The 24,663-nt window shown below is 42.0% G+C and overlaps 1 protein-coding gene across 1 annotated transcript in view; it reads right to left on the bottom strand.

The window, feature by feature from the left end:
- Positions 1 to 9,490: 9,490 nt before the first annotated feature.
- Positions 9,491 to 24,663, bottom strand: part of smc1b (structural maintenance of chromosomes 1B) — a gene marked incomplete at both ends in the record, with an annotated part of 90,963 nt that continues 75,790 nt past the window's right edge. The window contains one exon of the mRNA XM_080839780.1: positions 9,491 to 9,586. Within this exon, the coding sequence (XP_080695906.1) occupies positions 9,491 to 9,586 (96 nt within the window). The remainder of the gene's footprint in view (positions 9,587 to 24,663) is intronic.

Below are 24,663 nucleotides of genomic sequence, written 5' to 3'. Positions count from 1 at the left end.
AAGCGGTACCTGCTTATCAGACATACATCATCCTGTGTCAAAAAGTCTGTGCGATCACAAAAAAACCCTCTCTCTCCTTATTGCGCAGTTGGCAATATCCTCTAACAACGCCAATGCAGCCATATCTGCTACTGAAAAGTAAGCCACTTTTAGTCTTTTTATAGGCTATAAGTTTGAGCGAAATGTTTTACACTTGTGAAATTAAAACGGAATACCTATAAGATGTGAATCTCATTCATGTGTAAATTATTCTAATAGTTTATTTGATTTTATTGAGCAAAACATTAATTTGGCCTTTCACCATTAGCCCAAATGGTGACGGTGGTGCTGACGTTGATGAAACTGCGTGTCGGCGCTCGGAGAGTCCTGAATTCCTGCAGTACTCCAGTATTGCCGCAAGGAAATGTACTTACACGAACTGAAACCAGACGTAGAGATACGTCCTTTTCTACGTCTAAGACGGTTTTTATAAATCTGTACTTAGACGTGGATTTGATCGCACGCACAGTCTAAGATCAGTTCTGTGCGTAAGTACGTTTTATAAATGAGGCCCAAAGACATATACATGTATATATGTCTATGGTGTGCTGCCTGTTTATGAATCGGATTGCTTCCGTCGCGGACAATAAAACACTTTCTGGCACACACTCGCCCGATAGTAGCCTATACCACAAACCTGAGTGGGCAGGTGCTGCTTACCTTCGGTGTAATAAAAAATAGCTGAACAGTCACCAGTAGATATGTAAATGTAGGTATTTACATGATAAAATATTTTGGAAAATATGTTTTTTATTTACAATTAAGGTATTCTTTATTCTAGTGTCAGTTTAATATAACTACAAAACTCATCACTTTGACGCTTTTTTGTTTGAATGTTTTTACTGAAGGTAATTTATAAAAGGCACCCAGTGCAACTTTATAGGCTTGCGACTTGAAAAATAAACATTACATTTCTAGTCTTTTTTACACGTAGTAAGTTTCAATAACTCCATACCATTACATATCGACATTCAAGGAGCAAAGATGAGACGTCGTTGTGTGGTGAGAACTGATAGAAAATCTTAAACAACAACAATCGCCGGTGGAGAGAGGCCATTTTTCCATTGACTGGAATCCTGCTTTATTTATTGGTGGCACCAATAAATAAAGGGCTACGCTCTTGCGGCTAGTTTTATCTTTTTAACGCCCAAAGTATCAAATAATGATGCAAATGTGCTAATATGGTGAAGTAAATGTCAATATCATAAAGATGGTCTTTTCCAGAATATTTCCATTTTGATGCCCTAATGTTGCACTGGGTGCCTTTAAGGTTGTGTGCTGTGGTTATCAGTAAACCTTCGGCTGGCTGCGGCACATATGGGTTGATGTAAATCTGGGCCGAGTAAACACGCACGGCTTCGGTGCTACTGCATTTATTTGGAGAATAAACAATGGAACAGTCTAGACGCGAGTGTGCAGGTCTGAGTCATTGAAAAGGTCCTGCCTCCAAATTCTACGATTTTTTTTAAAGGTCACACATTGATATTAACTCGGCGTCTTTCGCTTGGTTCAGTCTAGTCCAGTGAGCTTTGCTGGCATCAATAAAAACTATAATTTATAAATGACAGGACTTTAATCCCGTGTTCAAGACAACTAGGAACACGTTTTTCCTAGTTCAAACTCTGAGAAGTGCACCCGAACGCCCAATTTATCGATTAGGCCTTTTAATATCATTAGAATTTTATCAGGCCACGTAGCCAGAACTATCACTGGAGGGTTTTTGTTAGTGCACATAATCTACACAATAGACAGTAGCAGTATTGGGACAAGGAAAGATGTATTTTATTAGCCTGGATACCAGACCGAACCCCGCCCAAAACATTTGAGTTCGGGAAGTTCGGTCTGGCACTGCTCCATTGGGGAGAAATGATCAGTTTTCAGCAAAATGATCTGACCAATGAAATTGTCAGGGTGGGCTTTATACGATGATTGACAGATGATCAACCAATGCTTGAGTTGAATTAATGTTAGATTCGAAATCGTAGCAAGATGGCGGCGTCTCGGGAGCCTGTTAGTGGGAAATATTTTATGTGAATTAAGCTATCTACACGACTTTTTTTATGTCTACATTGACTCGGTTAGTTGTGTATGTGCTACACGAATGATGCAGAGAATTGTAGGTCTTAGCTGAAGCTCAAAACCATTATTGTAAGGTTACTGCTAACGCTTAGACCAAAAATCTAAGGCTATCTATTTACGTAACTTCAGCCTCTCAGCCTCCTCTGCTACCAATCTCCATAGAGGGTGTCAGTGTGGAGGTGGTCAGCACCTACAAGTACTTAGGAGTTCATCTGGACAATAAACTAGACTGGTCAGCCAACATACTAGATGCCATCTACAAGAAGGGTCAGAGGCGACTCTACTTCCTGAGGAGGCTGAGGTCCTTCAATGTCTGCAACAAACTCCTGCGCATGTTTTACCAGTCTGTTGTTGCCAGCGTCCTTTTCTATGCTGTGGTGTGCTGGGGAGGCAGCATAAAGAAGAGGGATGCAGGGCGACTAGACAGGCTGGTGAGAAAGGCAGGAGCTGTTGTTGGCACCGAACTGGACTGTCTAACAACAGTGGCGGAGAGAAGGACCCTGAGTAGGCTGCTGAACATCTTGGACAATGACCACCACCCACTGCACAGTACTTTCAATGGACAGAGGAGCATTTTCAGTGGCAGACTCCTGTCACCGTCATGCTCATCAGACAGGCTGTGGAAGTCCTTTGTCCCCAGGGCCATACAGCTTTACAACGCCACGCAGAAGGGGAGGGAGATGGACTTCTCTGCATGAGTTTACCTCAGTCTGCCCTCCTCTTTTCACCTCACTATATTCCATTCCATTCCATCCCACTGCCCATCCTTTTACTGGCTATACTAGCCCCTTGGACAGACTTTACTTTTACTTTACTATTTATATCACTTTGCACTATCCTCACACACGCAAGCACAGTACTTTATTTGCACTATCCACACATTAACACTCTTTTCACTCCTTGCACTACTCTCCACTACTTTCAACACTGTCACAATTAATGCACACTGTTATATAGGGCCATATTTATCCTGTACCTGCAAACACCCCACTACCTGTGTACATGTTCTCCCTATGTGAATTGTTTTTATTGTTTTTATTGTGATTCATGTATGTATGTGTGTGAGTTAAGTTAAGTGTTTATGTGTATAAGCTACTGGATGACCTTACTTTCCCTCAGGATCAATAAAGTATCCATCTATCTATCTCTCTATCTAACTTAAATGTAATTGAATAATTATTGAGTGCTATACAGTGCCACTTGAAAGTATGTGAACCCCTTGAGGACTTAAGCGGTTTCTGTTGTTTTAGCATGATTTTTCATTTTTTTATCACCAATTTTCCATAGATGAAATGTCAGGTTTATGTTTATCATTTGCATGTACTTGTTTAGAGGAAATTGTTTGAGAAGCTGAAAAACTACATGAAACATGGAATTAGTCCATTTCAAAAGTAAGTGAACCCCCAGCTGAATTGATAAAGTCAAGCAGGTAACAGATTCAGTGAAACTTATTTGTGTGAATAATTAGTCAATTGAGCAAACCGATCATCTGAGACATCCTTAGGGAAAGGTTTGGGCCATACAGATTAAAAGAGAGAGGAAACCAACCAAACTACTGTAGTGCCAAGGTGTACCCACACAGATCAACAATGCCGAGAGGAAACGAGATATCCGAGAACATCAGGAAGAAGGTACTGACAGCCCATCAGTCTTGGGAAAGCTATAAGACCATCTCCAAAAGATTCCAGCTCCATCCATCCATCCAAGACAAATAATTTTGAAATGGAGGGTATTCAACATGACCGCATCTCTGCCTAGAAGTGGACGCCCATCAAGACCATCACCAAGAAGCACCAGAAGAAGAATAAATCAGGTAAAAGTCAACCCGCACATCACCTCTAAAGAGTTTCGGACCTCTCTGGCAGCATCTGGGGTAAATGTACATGGGTCTACAATCAGATGAACCCAATTGGCTGGTGACAGTCGCAAAACGTGCCGTATGCTGTACCCGGGATCCGTAAAGGCCCTCCAACACGGTACAACATACGCTGTCTGTAGCCCAGTTTTGTTGATTAGGGGGGTATTGCATGTGTTTAGATATGTTTAGTTTTGCTGGCATTGAGCATTTTATTTAGTTTGGTATATGTGGAGATTTTAGTCGTAAGCTTTGTTAGGGTTGCAGGGCAGCAGTGCCCATTTGGCTGGTGACAGTCGCAACATGCGCCGTATGCTCTTCCAGGGAACCGTAAAGGCCTTCCTACACGGTACAACATGCGCTGTCTGTAGCACATATTTGATTTTTATTTTTATTAGGACAATATTTGTGTTCGGATATGTCTGGGTGGCTGGCACAGCAGGTGATGGGTTTGTTGACGCGATTACTTTTGGCTATAGGATGCACTAAAGAGGAATGTCTTAAGTCTTGATTTGAATATAGGCACGGTGTCTGCATCTCTGATGGAGGCAGGGAGATTGTTTCAGAGGAGAGGGGCTCGGTAGCTAAAGGCTCTGCCTCCTATTGTGGTTTTTGATATTCTTGGAATTACCAGGAGGCCTGCACTCTGGGAACGGAGCAGCCTTGGAGGGCAATAGGGGACATCTAATTCCTTAAGGTAGTTTGGAACCAGGTCGTTTAGGGCTTTATATGTTAGCAGGAGTACTTTGAAATCGATTCTACTTTTGACGGGGAGCCAATGCAAAGAGGCGAGTACCGGTGAGATGTGTTCATATTTTTTAGTTCTGGTGAGTGTACGAGCAGCAGCGTTCTGTATTAGTTGGAGACTCTTTATTGTGTTGATGCTGCATATGGACAGGAGAGCATTACAATAATCGAGGCGGGAAGTAATAAATGCGTGGATTCGTTTTTCTGCATCTTGGAGGGATAGGACCTTTCTAATTTTGGCGATATTGCTTAAATGAAAAAATTATGTCTTTGAGATCTGTTTTATGTGTGAGTCAAGTAGGAGGTCTTGGTTGATAGTTACACCAAAGTTTTTGATGTTAGTGTTGGGTGTTGGGAAGCCATTGAGTGTGGGTAGAAGGGTAGATAGTGAAGTTCTCAGTTGATCGGAGTTGAGGAGCAGGAAGTTGTTAGCCATCCAAGATTTTACATCATGGAGGCAAGCTTCTATCTTGGGTAAATGTAAAATTTCATCAGGTTTCATGGATAGGTAGAGTTGGGTGTCATCAGCATAGCAATGGAAGTTAATGACACGTTTCATATTCACAAACGTGCACACACATGCAGCGGAACTACGGTGACTGAACAAAGGAACACACACATACAATCTCTCTGGTGTGCAACTGATTGAGGGTCACTGAATCTGTGTGTTCTGTGTACCAGTGATTCTCTACGCCGGAGACATTCTTGGTTTTCATTTTTCTTGTTAGCTGCTAGAATGAATTGTTTTTTGACTTGTTTTGTGTTTAGGATTCTTTTGTTATTATCTGCCCTGTTTTTTTTCTCCATTCTGTTTTTGTCTTGATCTTCGGAGCTTTTGGATGTATTCTTGATTCTGTATGTATTCTGTGGGAGGAGATGAGGATGAGCCTCTCCAACCTGAGGAGGGCAGAGCGGATCCGCCAGCGCAGGAGGAGGAAGGAGAAAGAGAGGAGCAACTTCTTCAAGAACCCCTTCAAGCACGTAAAACAACTGCTGGAGGACAAGAGGAGTGGGAAACTGGAGATCACAAAGCTAGAGCTCGAGAAGCATATAAGGGATCAATACAGCGACCCAGCAAAAACCACCCCGCTGGGATCCCCAGGTTATGTTCCTCGCCCAGCCCCTCCAGTCATCCCGTTCAACACAGCTCCCCCTAAACTCAGTGAGGTTGCAGATGTGGTTCGAAAGGCAAGAGCAGCCTCAGCCCCTGGCCCCAATGGCGTACCGTACAAGCTGTACAAGTACTGCCCAGGGGTTCTGAAGATCCTGTGGAAACTCCAGAAAGTGGCGTGGGAAAAAAACATCATCCCTTCAGAATGGCAGAGAGCTGTCTCAGTCCTTATTCCGAAGGAGAAGAACTCCAACTCGATCGGCCAATTCAGGAGCATCGCGCTACTGAACGTAGAAGGGAAAATCTTCTTTTCCGTCATGGCCAAGAGGTTGACCAGCTACCTCACAAGTAACAGCTACATAGACACCAGCTGTCAGAAGGCCGGCGTCCCAGGATTCCCAGGGTACGTGGAGCACTCAGCCGTCATTTGGGAGCAAATCCAGAGGGCAAGGAGAGAGAAGAGCGACCTGCACGTTGTATGGCTGGATCTTGCCAACGCATATGGGTCCGTTCCACACCAACTGATCAACTTCGCCCTGGAGTTCTTCCACACCCCCAACTGCATCAAAGACCTGGTGGCCAAGTACTTCGCTGACCTACAGATGTGCTGTGCCCATCAGGACTCCACCACAGGCTGGCAGCAGCTTGAAGTGGGCATAGCAATGGGATGTTCAATCTCTCCCATCCTGTTCATCGCAGCCTTCGAGATCATCCTCATCGGGGCGAGGAAGATGGTCGGAGGAATGAAGCTGCAATCCGGTCAAAGGCTACCACGGCTGAGAGGCTTTATGGACGACGTCACCACTGGGGCGATCCTACACGGCGGAGCTCTCTGACAAGCAGGTGGGAGAGGCCGTGAGGAACCAGCTTGCAGACGGCCTTGACAGGATCCACCGGAGTCAGCTCCCGGGCAAGTACAAGGTGTGGTGCTACCAGAACATACTCTACCACCGGGTGATGTGGCCGCTGAAGTTGAGTGAGGTCCCTTCCTCAATGGCAAGCAAGCTGGACGGGCTGGCAAACTCCTTCATCAGGAAATGGCTGGGACTGCCAAGATGCCTCTCAGATGTGGGCCTCTTTGGTCGGAACACACTCCAACTGCCGCTCAACTCCATCAGCCTGGGATACAAACAGGAGAAGGCTCGGATGGTCTTGGAGCTGAGAGAATCCTCCGACCCTATGGTCAGGGCAGCGGGCACCGAAGTACGAACAGGAAGGAAGTGGAAGGCAGAGGAAGAGGTCGACAAGGCAATCGGGAGGCTAAAACATCGCGAGGTGGTTGGCCGAGTCCAAGTGGGTCGAGCAGGTCTTGGCCGGAGCGAGACCCCCCTCTTCTGGTCAAAGGCTTCCAAGCAACAGAGGAAAGCCATGGTGGTGTTGGAAGTGGCAAGGTCTGAGCAGGAACGCTATACCATCAAAGCGGTGTCTCAGAGCCGGCAGGGGGGCTGGTCATCATGGGAAGGCATCTTGGACAGGCCGATGTCATGGCCCGACCTGTGGAAGATGCCCCAAGCCAGGATCAGCTTCTTGATCCGAGCAACCTACAACACCCTACCTTGTCCCCAAAATCTCCACCTGTGGTTCGGCACTGAAGAGATCTGCCCCCTCTGCAATACCATCAATGCTAGCCTCCAGCACATCCTGTCAGGCTGCAAGACAGCACTGTCCCAAGGTCGCTACAGATGGCGGCACGATGCTGTCCTGAAGAAGCTGGCAGAGGTGGCCGAGTCATGCAGGCGGGAAGCAAACAGCCGGGCAGCTGCCCCAGCAAGGCACACCATCCAGTTTGCAAGGGCTGGCGAGAACATCAAAGCCCCCGCCCATCAAACACGGGAAGGCTCCTCGCACCGGCGGCGAGTGGAGTATGAAAGTCGACCTCGGAAAGCAGCTGCAGTTCCCCAGGGAGATCACTGAAACATCGCTACGGCCAGACATGGTGCTATGGTCCGTGGCCATCAAAACGGTCCTCTTGGTGGAGCTCACTGTTCCATGGGAGGGGGGACTGGAAGCTGCATATGAGAGGAAACGGGCGAAGTACTCGGACCTGGCAGCTGAGTGCAGGGAGGCTGGCTGGAAAGCCACTATATGCCCTGTAGAGGTGGGGTGTAGGGGCTTTGTTGGCTCTTCAACCTCTCGCCTGCTCCGAGACCTGGGGTGCACAGGAGCTGGCCATCGAAGAGCAACAAAGGAGCTGGCGGAGGAGGCCGAGAAGGGCAGCTTCTGGCTGTGGCTGCGGAGGAAGTATAGGAGCTGGGGGCCGAGTAACACCTAGGGCATCAGAGGGGTTGGCAGGGAGAATTCCCAGCCATCGCTCCGCCACCGGTCGATGTCCTGGGGTTAAAGGAGCGAAACATCAATGACCGGTGGTCCCCAGCTGATGACCCAAGTAGGCCCAAAATGATGTTCAGGTACACCTGAGTTCCAATGGCACCGGAGGAGGTGCGTCAGGCAGAAATGCCCAGCAGGAAGACCACCAACCCTGTATTTCCAAATTGATTAAAGGACATTTTTTTCACCCTAATATCTACACTTGGGTCCTCCATTGCTCAGTGTCATACACAGTGTGTTAGCATTCCAGCAGTCCAGGTTCATCCCTGCCTCCAGCCTGACAATAACACAATGATAGTCTCGCCCTAAGATCAGGAGATGGGAATTGAGGTCTGGTAACTTACAGATACGCCTTTGTACAAAATCTGCATCATCAAGGTGTGGCAGAATAATGATCAACATTTCAAATGTTAATTCTTGCCAATCAAAATGAACTCTGCATAATTGTATAAATAAACACCTTTAAACCGATATCAGTCCCAGTGTTATTTGACCTTAGTGCAGTCTTTGACACGGTTGATCATAAACCTAACTACACTGACTGGGACATTGGGTTGGGTTTTCAGGTACAGTAGTCAAGCGGCTCAGATCATACTTACAAGACAGGAGCTTCTTTGTTGCCAGGGGAAACTATACCTGAACACCAACGTCCTTGACCTGTGGTGTCCTCCACACCAAGGTCACTTTGAAAACCCTCATTGGGAGGGAACACTTCTGCTTGATCCATGATGACCACGTAGACATTGAACAGTGAAACAACATGTCTGTAACGCCAACGACTGACAAGTTTGCAAAGCCACAATAATTTATTGATAACTGATTTTTACAGTCGACCATAAAAACTACATATAACAATTGAAATAGATAACGTTGCAACATTACCACCTATAAACATCTTTGTCAAAGTCGAGATTTTGGGCAGTTTAGCATCTTGAAGAGTCAGTTGAAAATCTGTAAAAATGTACTAAATCTGACAGTTAGGAAGTAATCTAGTGTAAGCTGAATAAAAACCGCTTTGATAAAAAACAGCGCAAACAGACAAACTCAGTCAACGAAAACTCCTCCACAAAGCTTCAAAGTCAAACCATAACATCTGTCTCATCTCTTGTATCGCTCACATCTCTTCCTCATCTCCTTGTGTGTCTGCATGTCTACATCTCCTTGTGTGTCTGCATGTCTACATCTCCTTGTGTGTCTGCATGTCTACATCTCCTTGTGTCTGCATGTCTACATCTCCTTGTGTGTCTGCATGTCTACATCTCCTTGTGTGTCTGCATGTCTACATCTCCTTGTGTGTCTGCATGTCTATATGTCCTTGTGTGTCTGCATGTCTACATCTCCTTGTCTCTCTGTGAGAGGGTGTCCTCAGTCAGGGGGTAAGGGGTGAGGTCTATGGAGAGCACATGACTGGAGATGGTGTCCCCAGACTGGGGTGGGAGAGGAAGAACAAACGTCAAGCATAGAAGGACGGAGAGAAAAAATACATATTAAAGTCGGAACTGGGTGTTTGCGCAGTGGCGGTTCTAGGATTTTTCTGAAGCAGGGGCCACAATGGGGCCAAATGTAACCTTCAGGGGCCAACAGTGTCATCACCATCTGATATCCAGTGATGACGCTGCTTAAATAAACATCAATTTGCGACAAGGCAATACACACATACTGACAGTAAAGAACATCTACTTCTAGTCAACTATCCAAAAGCAACAATGAATAACTCAGTATCCCTTTTGAAACTGAAATAAAAAATCATGAATTAGTAATTGTAATATATATATATATATATATGTTTTAATTCAGTGTGCATAAAGGGCACATAAAACACACAAAACATAAAAGATAGCAACAGCTTTTAACTGTAGGCCTATATACAACAACATATTCTCTCTCTCTCTCTCACACACACACACACACACACACACACACACACGAGCATGGATCGGGACGAATTTTTCTGTTGGCTAAATGCTCTCTCACACAAACAAGTGTTGTTAAACGCACAAGCGTGCACAATAAGGCAAATAAGCATATTAAAATTAAATGATTCACATTGCAAGAACGTTTAGTAAAATGATGCGGCTCCTTTAAGAAGTGCACGTACGGGAAGTGACAGCGGTGATGCATAGTTTGGACAGTAGCGACAAACATTTATGTGCTGTAACAGTGTTAACCAGTACGTGAGTTTTATTAAAACATAGCGTGTGTAATGTGTAGCTATTTCATTCCGTTTGTTAACCTTTCCTGCTGTCTGTATTTACTAACCAGCAGCAGACGTAAAGGACAGAGAATTAACCCCGAAGTAAAAAACATGTAGGCTAATCTACTTCGGCCGTGGAGCATTTTACTCCCCTGCAATCTCCAACTACGTTCTGAGACAGACAGCAGGAAAGGTTAACAAACGGAATGAAATAGCTACACATTACACACGCTATGCTTTAATAAAACTCACGTTTTATGATACCCCAGCGGAGGCACAACAGATAGGTCTTACCATTGAAGATCTTTTTGCAAGCTGACGGTCGTTCTGAAACTATCTACATCAAACCATCGAGGTTTAATCCATGTTGTTGTGGTGAACGAGAGTTGCATGAGTCATATTTCATTAAAACATCACACTTCTTACATTGGACATATCCAACAGCCTAATCAGAATCTGCATAGTCTACTAAGCAGAAATATCTCCATACAGTAGATTTCCCGCTGGGTACAAGTGCACCATTTGAGCTTCTTCTTCTATTCACTTGTATTGACGCAACCGGCGCACTGCCACCAACAGTTTATGGGGTGGAACTGCAGCAGTGATAATTTAATTCTCCGCTTGGTTTTCTCGCCAGGTGATTGGCAGAACAGGGGCCAATCAGGGGCCAATCAAATTAGAGGAGGGGCCTCGGCCCCCCTGGCCCCGCCTCTAAATCCGCCCCTGTGTTTGCGTGTGGGTACGGTAGCCGTCTGAGTTTGTCTCTAAAGGCTGATTCATGCTTCCTTACGTAAGCGTAAGCGCAAGCGCAAGAGGCCGCGCAAGCCCCTTGCGCGACCCTTGCGCGACTTCTTACGTCTTGCGTGCGTCGGCCCCTTTTTCTAGACTTGCGTCATTTTTTACGTAAGCCCTTACGCGAGCCTCGCAGCCTGCATTCTATCAACGAATGATACGAGATGAGGTTACTAAAATATTCTGCATGTCTACTCAGTTTTACAGTGCTTCCCAAGTAAAGGTTTGAAAATAACTTCAAGCTTCAGACTTTCTGTTAGGGAACCTGTTATCTATCTGCAGAGCAAATGTCAGGCTCATACAAAAACATTAACGTGAATTACTTGATGCTAATACCTAGCGCGGTGTCTATAGGATTTTCCATATACGTTAGCATTAAGCTAACGTATTTTCTACCACAGTAAAACATGCAATACTATGTGATTGTTTTTAGAAAACGAATGTTACGAGATGAGATTACTCAAATGTAGTCTGCATGTCTGCTCAGTTTAACAGTGCTACCCAAGCAAAGGTTTGAAAAGAACTTCAAGCTTCAGACTTTCTGTTAGGGAACCTGTTATCTATCTGCAGAGCAAATGTCAGGCTCATACAAAAACATTAACGTGAATTACTTGATGCTAATACCTAGCGCGGTGTCTATAGGATTTTCCATATACGTTAGCATTAAGCTAACGTATTTTCTACCACAGTTAAACATGCAATACTATGTGATTGTTTTTAGAAAACGAATGTTACGTGATGAGATTACTCAAATGTAGTCTGCATGTCTGCTCAGTTTAACAGTGCTACCCAAGCAAAGGTTTGAAAAGAACTTCAAGCTTCAGACTTTCTGTTAGGGAAACAGCTTTCTAAACAGCTTTCTATCTGCCAGGCAAATGGCAGGCTCATGACAACACGCGCAACCTTTGGGAGCATGAACTGCACCGAGTAAATTTTGCGCAACCGTTAACCCCCAACGCTGTAGCATGCAGCCGCCTTCAAGCAGTGACGTGCCGTGAGGTTCGCAGCTGGTGCGGCACAGAAACCGGAAGTGATTACGTCATTCCGATTGCTAGTTGTTTAAAAAAATAGAAATGTATACATCATACATGTATATATGCTTATGGTTTAAAAATTGTCATCTCACCAGAACTGAAAAAACTTTATGTTTTATTGTTCTAATACTATTAGTTTTAAACGATCGTTTTTTTTATTGTAGTTATGCGGCTCAATAGTTATTAAGATATAAGATATTAATAGTTACAAGGTAGCGTATGTAGCCCTCCCACCAATGATATGGCTCATTTCATTTTGTCTAGGGAAAATATAACTATGTTGGTGGGATGCTAATTTAAATTACCTTTTACACAACTCGGACACTTGAATTCGCAGTTTAGAAAAAAAACAATTACATATTTATTTACACAACGTATTAACAAGCAAACAGTTAAACACCGCAGACATAGCACACAATACCCAAATGTTCTACTGACCGGTATAATTTAAAGTTGGTGCATTTCGTTGGAGCTCTTAACCGTCAATTTGAGGTGAAACCAAAGTAATCCACTCTGTTGTGTACAGTTCAGTAGAAATCCGTTGTCCTTTTCATGAATATGTCCCGTTGGGAAACTTGAAACACTCCACTGCAAATGTCAATACCTTCTGTCCCGTCGTTTGAAGCAAACATTTTAGCTCCGCCATTAGTCTCCCATTATTAATCATTTCACGTTTGGACTGCAAGTCCAGTTTTGAACTGCTTCAGCTTAGCAATACAAGCAAGTGTAGAAGAAGACCGACTTTTAGAACCAAAATATAGCACACAATACCAAAATGTTCTACTGACCGGTATAATTTAAAGTTGGCGCATTTCGTTGGAGCTCTTAACCGTCAATGATAGAGATTATATCCAAACACTGTTAATGATTTAAGAATATAATAATCAAGTGCCTTGTTTTAATATATTCCTTGTATGAATCATGTGCTTATGAAAGCAGGAGCATTGCTTTTCTCTCTGTGTGTGTAACTAGAATATTAGGTGCCACTAAGTCTGCATATGAACAAGAGCATGTTTAGACCAGAGGAGATAAGAAAGGAACTGTGCGTCTTCCGACCTTGTGCAAAGCTGCCATCCTTGCAAGACAGGGAGCTTCGGACGTGAGAAATCCACCACGTGATCATCCCTGCTGAAAGCTAAACTTCTGACTTTATAAACCTTGTGCGAAGGGTTTATCATTGCTTCACTGTCAGCCTCGGCTGGGAGGGGAGCCCAATTGTAATTGTTGTTGTTTGTCTGTCTAATGAATGTGCTTTCATGCAGCTCCGGAGTCCTGACCTAACTAGGGTGATTTTTCACCTATCAGTCAATTTGAGGTGAAACCAAAGTAATCCACTATGTTGTGTACAGTTCAGTAGAAATCCGTTGTCCTTTTCATGAATATGTCCCGTTGGGAAACTTGAAACACTCCACTGCAAATGTCAATACCTTCTGTCCCGTCGTTTGAAGCAAACATTTTAGCTCCGCCATTAGTCTCCCATTATTAATCATTTCACGTTTGGACTGCAAGTCCAGTTTTGAACTGCTTCAGCTTAGCAATACAAGCAAGTGTAGAAGAAGACCGACTTTTAGAACCAAAATATACTCGACAATTGCGCTCTCGCTCGCCTCCCTTCTTGAAGCAGTGGTACTGTTTGCCTCACTAAACAATATTTTTCAATGCGTTTCAACTCAACTCAACTCAAAGGTTCTACGCTTGCGCATGCATGCGTTAAACCCAGTTTGGAGTGATTGCGCAATCTTTAGTGCGGCACTGGCTCAGCTGCCCATAGACAGCAATGCATCTGCCTCCCTTGACGGCACGTGCATGTTCATTGGCTGATCACTGTCACTGGGAACCGGAAACAAATTCAGCGATTTTGATAATAAAAATGCTCGAAATGATCGGAATCATGCAGAAATGACACTCGTAACACAGATAACTAGAGAAATATGAATATTTATTTTATAATACATAAATATATATTATTATTATTATTTTTTTTTTTTTACTTTTCAAAATGACAGGTGAGGCTCTGCCTCCCGTGTATGGAGGACCAAACCTGCCATATTTACAAATGAATGAATAAATAAATAAATGTCCACATCCATGCATTTAGACAGAAATAAATGGATAAATGTATTAATTAATGCACAATTGTCAATCAATAGTTACTTATAATTTACATTTACGTATGTATTTATTTATTCATTCATATATTTATTCATTCATTCATTTATTTATTCATTCATTTATTCATTCATTTATTCATTCATTTATTTATTCATTCATTCGTTGTTCCCAATATGATAATGAGAGGAGGCCAGTAGGCGTGGAAACTGACGTGGAAACTGACGTTCAGACCTTTTGCAATCAATCCAGAGCCTTGATGATACTGATTTAATGCTATGGCTTTGTATCAGATCGCCATGTTATTGCTCTCAGGTTGTGCTTTAGGGTGACCAAACGTCCTCTTTTACCCGGACATTCCGAGACCTAAACATTTTTGGGATTCCAAAATTGTACGGGATTTTGCGTCATCGGATATTTGTGTTTCTGGGTCTTTCACAAACTCGTTTTTAAACCCTTACAAGTTTTGGAAAGGGTATCTCCCTTATGTTCCAACCTCTTGCGCGAGCTCTGACTAGAGAGAACTGTCATAGGTCATCGACAGCCCTCTCAGTGTTGCCAGGTGCACAATAATGATCCTCCAAATACGATCATTTTGAGCATTTGGCACGATACTGAGCACTTTGCCGGCCCCACTAGGTGCTTTGTTTACAATAACGGTGATTTCCTTCACAGGAAAGGTACCCCATATTCAAAACCATAGTAGGCTAAGTTAACAAATATTGTAGCCTGGATACCAGCCTGAACTCCGCCCACAAAATTTTTGGTCTGACTAGAATTATGAGTATGACATCGTCAGGCTACAAATATTGCCTAGGAAAAGTGATCTGCGTGATAGCCCGATGGGCGTCTCTGCTGCGCAAATTAAAACATGTGTGTGTTTTGTGCCACTTAAACTAGTTCTAAAGTATGCCCGGGGGACTTTTTTCCCCCGCAATATTGACATTTCGGAATATTGGCCTTTCGGAACACTGGGCCGTCCCCAGAGTGCCTACGGGACTTGTAGATCTTACACAAGGTACCCTGAGAGATTAGAGGGACACGTCGTTTTTGTTCGCATTTCCAAAGCCCAAAACATATGAGGAAAGTTGCCAGTTGTGGATTAAACAGTGTGGGAGACACCACTCCCAACTCAATATATCGCAAAATACTCATATGTCTGCTCCAAAATAAATTAAGCTGCTTGCAGTTAGCTAGCTATCTATCGCTAGTTATGATGACTAACTATCTTGTTGAGAGAACATCCCCTAACAGTTGTGGTTCATGGCAACTAGTATTATTACCATCAGAAGTACATAACTAGTCTCTCCAACAAATGTGTTAATGTTAAAATCAAAATGTTAATGTTACCGTCAAAATGCTAATGTTACTGTTTGAAAAATTGCAGTCTGAGCTATCCTCCTAGCTACTAGCGATAGCAAACGCCACCTATTTGTTCAATGTTGAACAAAACGTCCCAAAAGGCCATTAATAACTTTTTATATTTAAATCTTTGTAGAATTTTTTGAATGGGAAGCCTACTCCTGAGTATCCCATGGTATGCATAAGCACAACCTGAGAGCAATAACATGGCGATCTGATACAAAGCCATTAAATCAGTATTATCAAGGCTCTGGATTGATTGCAAAAGGTCTGAACGTCAGTTTCCACGTCAGTTTCCACGCCTACTGGCCTCCTCTCATTATCATATTGGGAACAACGAATGAATGAATAAATAAATAAATAAATAAATAAATAAATAAATAAATAAATAAATAAATGAATAAATAAATTAATGAATGTATGAATAAATATATGAATGAATAAATAAATACATACGTAAATGTAAATTATAAGTAACTATTGATTGACAATTGTGCATTACTTAATACATTTATCCATTTATTTCTGTCTAAATGCATGGATGTGGACATTTATTTATTTATTCATTCATTTGTAAATATGGCAGGTTTGGTCCTCCATACCCGTGCCTCCTATGACTGCACGTCCCTGCTCTCAAGCTTATGTACAGTATGTGTATTGCAACTACAAAAACTTGTAAGCCATTTGTGTGTGTTTGTGTGTTCATGAGAGAGATGCACATTTCTGAGTTTTTTCATGTATGTCCTTGTGTTTGTGTGTGTGTGTGTGTGTGTGTGTGTTTGTGTGTGTGTCTGTGTGTGTGTGTGTGAGTGTGTGTGTGTGAGTGTGTGTGTGTGTGTGTGTGTCTTACCTCAGAGTACACACCCAGCAGCAGGCACGTGCACAGATAGACCCCAACTGGTGCTCAAGCACCAGCCCTTGTGCCCTGGTTGAGTAAAAGTGCCCTTTTTTTCTGGAGACCAATTTTTTTTTCAATCATCAATATTTCTAGAATATAAATTAGTCTCTCGTCATCAATTTCCCCAAATGTGTTTTGATACCTGAGGGGGCATTTATTTGGAGTTCTTGTGAGAATTTCGCCCCGACATGCTCCGCGGCATAGACATAGAATAAGTATTCTTTGCCTATGATCTGCGGTGCTCACAAGCCCCCTCCGCGCCCCTCTCTCCTCATCCCCCACATCAATGTTGAGCGGCAGGCCAACAGGTTCAGCCTACTTCTTCACTGACCTGCATCAGACAAACAGGTAATGACGGTGTTTGTGCAATCCCCCGACGTTGTATAAATTAACAACATTAGTGCCGCTGAAAACAATACGTCTGAAAACCGGACTGGTCCGACGTTTCCTTAAAAAAATAAACAGACAACTAACTTGATTTCAAAGCATTGTCCAGCTGTTTACTGACGTTTGTCAGGTTTAATGACATTATTTGTCTGAAAGTGCATATTTTGTGTTGTATAAATGCCGTTTAAACAATTTCGAGAGTATGTTGAATGTTTGTTTTATAAATGTCATGAGAATTCACAGCTAGAAAATAGCAGGTAAACTATGCTAGCTCTCGGGGTCATGCTATCCTTGTCCCTCATTGTTTAACGTGATATTTATGTATCTCTTCGTTTTGCCTGTTTTACAACGACAACCAGAATTTTTCCTCCCAAAAAATTATGAAGGGCGGTCATTCCAAAAGCATTGGTTTTCTAAAAATGGGTGGCTGGAGTATTCCCCAAGTTCAGATTTGATGCACAAGCATGGTGAGGTGGACCAATTACAGAAAAAATGCACCCAAGACATCATTTGATGTATCAGACGTTAAGGGAGTGGAAGCCAGAGAGCGAGAGAGATTTAATTTCATTAAAAATTTTGGTGATGGGTGCCCTTTTTTTTTTTAGCACCTGCCCCCCAAAATGTCTGTGCACGTGCCTGCCCAGCAGTACGTCTGCTTTGGAGTAGAACTCCTCCTTGAGTGAGATGACGATCACCTGGAAGTTCTCCCGGCACTGCTCCCTTATGAACCCTGTCACCTACACACCACCAGGGGGCAGTGTAACACAGTACACACACTTGAATATCAAACAGTCTCATATAGCCTGACGTACAGTGTGCAACACAGTCCACACACTTGAATCTCAAACATTCTCAAATAGCCTGACGTACAGTGCAACACAGTTTGCGTTACGAAGCACACCTGTGAATGGCGAAGACGAGAGCAAGGGCGGCGATGGCCCCCCGGACAGGTTGTCCATGGCCATGAAGCGCTTGCCTGGGGCCACACAGTTTTAGCTGATGCCGTCCACACAAACAGACAAACCACACACACATACAAAATACGTATATATAAATAAGACCATACACACAGTACATGTGTACAGTTCCATGTAGTCCATTACTCCCCAAGCCTGTGTATTTTACAGTTTTTCTCCATTGCTTTGGGTAATTTCACGAAGCAGAAATGACATTCTCGAAAACAACACGTGCAAACCTTCAAACCACTGGGCACTTGTTCACAACAGATTGGAATTTCTCATTCCTTTAATCACATTGCAATTGTATTTGCACACCTTGTAAATGACAAGTACAATTGCCTACAGTTTGCACACATTTCAAATGATGTAGTACATCTTTGAAAATGGTTAGGTTCAATTGCCTTCCGTAAGCCCAATTACCAATTGAATATATCTTGCTGGTCAAAACTGACTGTTGTTTCTCAGTCAAGTCGCTGTTCTCTGCAAAACATGTTGGCATAATTTCCTTGTGTACATCATCACCTGCAAAATAGTTCACTCCACTGTCAAAATAGGAGCAACGGTGGATTTCCCAGGCCAGCGCGGGGGCAACATCACCATGTGTGATGCCATTTTAGAGAATGGTGTAGTCACCCACATTACCAGTCTTGGCCCATACAATACCCAGAAGCTCCAGGTTGTGTTGTTAGTGTAGGCTATACATAATTTTAGTTTTGATGTGCTTATTGTATGACAGTATATTGTGCTATACACATTTTCTTATGTTACTTTAACCACGATGTCGATGCATGGCAATAACTGTAACAATTTCCATGGCAGTATGAGTGCAGTATGAGTACTACCTTGTAGGCTACGCTTAAATTATTATTTTTTCTGTTTGATACACAAAGTATTCTGGAAAGAAAACATCTACTGCAGTAAACATTCAGAGGGCCTGATTTACTAACAGGATTGCGCCCATTTTCTGGCGTAAAATAGCGGTCGTAACGAAAAACGGTATTTACTAAGCTGGCGCAGCGCATATTAACGCTTTGAGGGTGTGTACCTGCAAACAGGTGGGATGGTTCGGAAACGTGGGTGGTAACGTAGGCGTGTAGCGCTATTTAATGGGAGGAGTGCGCCTAATGATGAACTGCGTGGTATTTACTAAACTGCCCGGCGAGCGCACATCTCTGATTTGCAGGCTAATTCTCCGCCTCATAAAAGCACGTCTTAACCAAACGCATTTCCACTGAGTCTGAAAACGTTGATATGGCAGCAGCAAGGCAAAGACATAGACAGAGACAGCGAACAGAAATATTTGTTTCAACTCGTATAATTCATATATTCACATATATGAAATTAAACTTTCCGAACGTAATTGGAGAAATTGATCGCACCCACTTGCAAACAGTCCCACCTTCAATCCGCGAACACGTTTACCGAAACAGAAAGCACACATATTCAATGAATGTCCAGGTCATATGTGATGCCAACATGACCATTACTTACGTGGAAGTGGTCTGTCCATGACAGCTTTATCTTTCGGAATAGTGCCATTTATCCATGATTGAGCAACGGTGATTTTGGAGAGGCCTGTCTACTTGGTAAATGTATTTGTTTCAGTGGGGATATATTGTAGTGAACCCATGTCCCTTGTAGAACGTATTAATCTCGCCATGTACACATATATATTGTTATAATAGACAGTTTATGCATTAATGCCACCAATAGCATATTATTTATAATCGTGTTTTTTTTAAACATCTCGCTGTAGATGATGGCGGGCAAAACAACAATATAACCCATTGAATCAGGTTCAGTGATTGAGCGAACGTGAACCAATATATCTATCTCGCTATCTATTCGCTATCTATTCGCTGAACCTTAATTTTTTCTTCCTCGAATCTCCATGGTGGCAGTAACTTGCTGGCAAGTTCTCCAGTCTTTTAACGGTGCGCTAAATAATGATTGCCCAGCGCGTATCTGGCTTGATAAATATCACGGAAAATGCGGGGAATCACCGTGCGTTAATGTGCGCCTGGCAAAGATGCGTTCGCAAATCAATCTTAGTAAATCAGGCTCTTTAAAGGGCGGAGTAAGCACAGTTTGCCCAGCGCAGATCTGGCTTGATAAATACCAAGTAAAATGCGCAAAAACACCGTGCGTTAATTTGCGAACGCAGATTAAGAAGCGCTCGCATATTAGTAAATCAGGCCCTCAGTGTCAAAAGACTGAGCCAAGATTGAAATGTGCACTTGAGGGATATTTCTATGGTCCACTGCCATACTGACAAAACATCTAAACGTTTTGACCTGCAGAGTTTAAACAATGCCAAAGGGACTTTTCATTTTGGGGGCACTGACTATTTGTATGAGAAAAGGAATTCGTTTTGACTGATGAGTTGTCTGTTTTGGGAGAGATATGACCTTTTGCAGGTGTACCATAGTGTTTTGCTAAACTATCTAGGTCATTTTGGCAAATGTATTTAAAGCCCTGAGAATGTGCTTTTTTTTTTCGAGAGATGAGCCACAGCAATCAAGAAGGAACCTTTCATTTTTGGGGCAACGACTATTCATATGAGAAAATGATTTGGTTTTGAAGCTTGGGTAAACTGTTTTGGGTGAGATATGACCTTTTGAAGGTGATCTATGTTGTGCTGAACCATATAGGCTATTTTGCCAAATGCCAAATTTTTGAGAATGTCATTTCTGTTTCCTGAAATGATCCAAAGCAATGGAGAAAAACTTTAATGAATCACGCACACTGAAAAAGAGGCAAAAGCAGGGCATTTGACTTGAGTCCTGTTTTAAGAATTATTCTGAGCTAAGGCTGTCACAATACTGACAAGCCACCTCAACTCAGCATTCATAAGGACAATGAAAGACCATTTATAAGCTTCTTATGAGAGGTCGGCCACTAAACCTCAGTGAGAACTCTGGACAAATAAACAGGAGGAACATACATCAGGGACTTAGTGAGAACTCTGGACACATACAGTAGATTAGGGATTATTGGTCATTTAAACATTAAAAGGTGAGGACTAAAGCCTTCTTAAACCGTGATCATGAACTCTGATGAACTCATGAACTCTGTTGATAAACAGCCTTGTTGATAATATATTACAAATTATACGAATTGCAAGTGTTATCGTGTAAAACATGTGAAGTTGAGGAGAACAGGGGTGATTGTTTGTTCTGTCCTTGAGAATATAGTGTGCTGGAACAGTGATACTCCCTGTTCTTCTCATCTCTGTAACTCTGTTACATAGAAACTGCCTGTGAGAGAATTCCTCCGATTCTCACAGACTGCTTGCTGTTCACTCTTTCTGTTACTGATCCTTCTGCAGAAGAAGAATAAACGTTATACTTACTTACTCTTATTATAAGACTGATTTCATTTGACTGGATATTATCAGATTTCCAACACAATAAACAGCCTTGTTGATAAACAACCTTGTTGATAAATAGCCTTGTTGATAAACAGCCTTGTTGATAAATAGCCTTGTCAGGCATGTGCACAGATAGACCCCTAGTGGTGCTCAAGCACCTGCCCTTTTGCCCTGAAAGTGCCCCTTCTGCTGGAGCCCAAATTTGTCTTCATTCATCAATATTTTAGAATCAAAATTACTCTCTCTGTCATCAATTCCCCTAGAATGTGTTTTGATATCTGACAGAGCATTTATTTGAGTTCTTGTGAAAATTTCGCCACGGCATGCTCCGCGGCACTTACAAGCCCCAGCCTCGCCCCTCCCTCCTCCTCCTAGTGCTCATGCAGTGTTGAGTGCAAGGCCAAAACTTCTTCTCTGACCCGCAGCATCAGACAAACAGGTAATGACGGTATTTTTGCAATCCCCCAACGTTGTTTGGTGATAAATTAACCACAACATTAGCGCCACTGAAAACATTACGTTGCAACTGGTCCGACGTTTCCATAAAAAATAAACAAACAAAAACGTGATTTCAAATCCTTGTCCAGCTGTTTACTGACGTTTGTCATGTTTAATGAAGAGTGGGAGAGAGATACAGGTAGGCAGACAGACAGACAGACAGACAGACAGGCAGATCATTTAAAGGGTAGTTTTAATGTTCTACAAATTAGACAAGTTCACTAGTTTTTTTTAAATCGTAGTTGTTGAAATGAAAAGTAGGTCTTAAGTTGAGCAACATGTCTGGTGAGGTATATTGTGGCATATTATTAGTGTAATGCTGCTTATGCTTCAATTCTGTAAGAAAACAGTAAAACAATGTGTGTGTACTGTGTTGTCAGCTTTATATAGAATATGTGTCACTCTTGATTATTATGCACAACATTGATTGATTGATCTCATTTACAAAATTTGCAGCATAATGCCAAGAAAAGAGAGACTCCAAAAGCAGAAGGACAGGGAACTGCAGCAAGCAGCTCAGGGTAGCAGCTCCCTTTTATCTTGGATCAGGCCATCAACTAGTAAAACAAATGATGGAGAAAATATCCTACTGTGTTTTTTATATATTTATTTATTATAATTATTTGTAATTTTCTAAATAATTTTGGCGATGGGTGCCCCTTTTTTTGGTTTGAGCACCTGCCCCCCAAAATGTCTGTGCACCTGCCTGAGCCTTGTCGATCATCTCACTTTGACGCACAAACCCAAGTGAGCAGGTGCTGCTTACCTTCAGTTTGGTCTGAAAGTTAACTATATAGGTTAACTGCCATTTATGACTTCAAGTCCTTGATGATTGAGTTGCTATACAGGCATTACTGTGCTTTTGAAAAAGTATTACTATGTAAAACTGCAAATAACAGTGCCCTCTAATGACAGACACACCCGAAACACAAATTTTGTCATAAATGTTATATATTTTTCACATAGAATAAAAAAACTGCTTCACTGGTTTTATTATTTATATAATAAAAAATAGCTCAACAGTCATCAGTAGATATTTGCAAGTACGTATTTACATGACAAAATATTTTGGAAAGAAATGCAGCTCTCTTAACATCCTTAAAAGAAAACAAAAAATGTACCTCTTCACATTAGCCTTTAACTAGCTATATATATATATAAACGTTTAATTCAATGTAATTATATATTTTGTTTGTGTCTTACTTTTATCTTACTTGTGCTATTAAGGGTTTTAGATTAAATATATCTCTGCAGAGTTTTATTTTCTTTTGCTATACATTTTATGTGTTCAATTTCAAATGTTCATGTTTTATGTTTATTTTTATGTGCATGTAATTTCTTTGTGCACATAATGTATTTGCTGTAAAGCACTTTGAGCTGCATTCTTTTACATGAAAGGTGCTTTATAAATAAAGTTATTATTACAGTGCATGAAATGCCCTGTATTGTTATTCCTAGGCTTCTTCTTCTTCTTGTTACCTTTTTCTGCGATTAATTCAGCCCAAACCGCTTAACGTAGAAACTTCATTCAAACTTTGTCGCGTAGGTCTTGTAAAGGACACTTATGCTATGTATTTTTCACTTTTCTAAACTTTATACTTTTTAAGATATTAAATAAAAACGAATCAAAATGTTCCCGTTGACTTACATTGGGCCATTATGACATCATAATAGGGTCTTTAAACTGGCTTGCACCTGTGCTTCACTGACACCTGCGCCAAATCAAAGGAACCTCTTCTCTGTCCCTCTCAATTTAACTGTAACTAGGAACATTAAGACACCTTCCATTCTCTACTTTTTTTTCTCTCCATCTCTCCATCTTTCTCTCTATCCCTCTCAGTCTACTTTCTCTCACACTCAATCTCTCTTCTTCACTCCATTTTTATCTCCTTTTTTCAATATTTTCACTCTCTTTTTCTCTTTATCCAGAGCCACTCTTGTTCACTCTTCTTTCCTTCTTCCACTCTTCTTTCCTTTCCTTTTCCACTCTTCTTTCCTTCTTTCACTTTTCTTTCCTTTCTTCATTCACTCTTCTTTCTTTTCTTCTTTCCTTCTTCAACTATTCTTTCCTTCTTTCCTTTCTTCACTCTTCTTTCTTTTCTTCTTTCCTTCTTCCACTCTTCTTTCTTTTCTTCTTCCTTTCTTAACTTTTGCATTTCATGCACTGGTATTTCCTTCAGGAAATGCATTTTCTAGTTATTATTATATTTACAATTCAGCTGTTCTTTATTCTAGTGTCAGTTAAATAGAACTACAAAAATCACCACTGTTAGGCTAAGCCCTTTTTTAAATATATTTCTTACTGAAGGTCATTTATTCAGGTTATGTGCTGTGGTAAATCTTCCGTTGGCTGCGACACATCAGTGTCAATCTGGGCCGAGGAAAGACGCACAGTATCGGTTCTACTGCATTTGTAGCATTCAGAGAACAAACAATGGAACAGTCTAGCGAGTGTGCAGGTCGGCGTCATCGAAAAAGGTCCCGCCTTCAAATTCCACGCTTTTTTTTAATGCTCGAACAAATTGATATAAACTGGTATAAACTGATCACTCTATCCAGAGGAAGTCCGGAAATCTAAGAACTTCGTTGCCATCTCGACACCTGAAATCACAACACTTGGTTGAGAGGTAAGTACAATTGGTGTGGGAAAAGAAAAAAAGAGAGAGGTAAGAGTTTTGCGATGTTTAACATTCGTTATATTGGTTGGTTACCAAACTGTTTCACAGCAGGATGGAAACTCGAAATATATTGCCGGTGTGTGAGAGAGCAGGTACAGTATATGGAAGCACAAAACCCCTCTATGTTATGTTTAACATTATCTTATGCTTTTTCTTATACTCAGCATCTGCAGAAGAAAACATCAAATATGCAAAAGAATAAATTAGAGATGGAAAATGAGAC

This window comes from Sprattus sprattus (genome assembly GCF_963457725.1).
Source record: "Sprattus sprattus genome assembly, chromosome: 5".
Classification (NCBI taxonomy): domain Eukaryota; kingdom Metazoa; phylum Chordata; class Actinopteri; order Clupeiformes; family Clupeidae; genus Sprattus; species Sprattus sprattus.
Note: the sequence above shows the minus strand (reverse complement) of the source record. Positions and strands in the feature narration are given on the sequence as shown.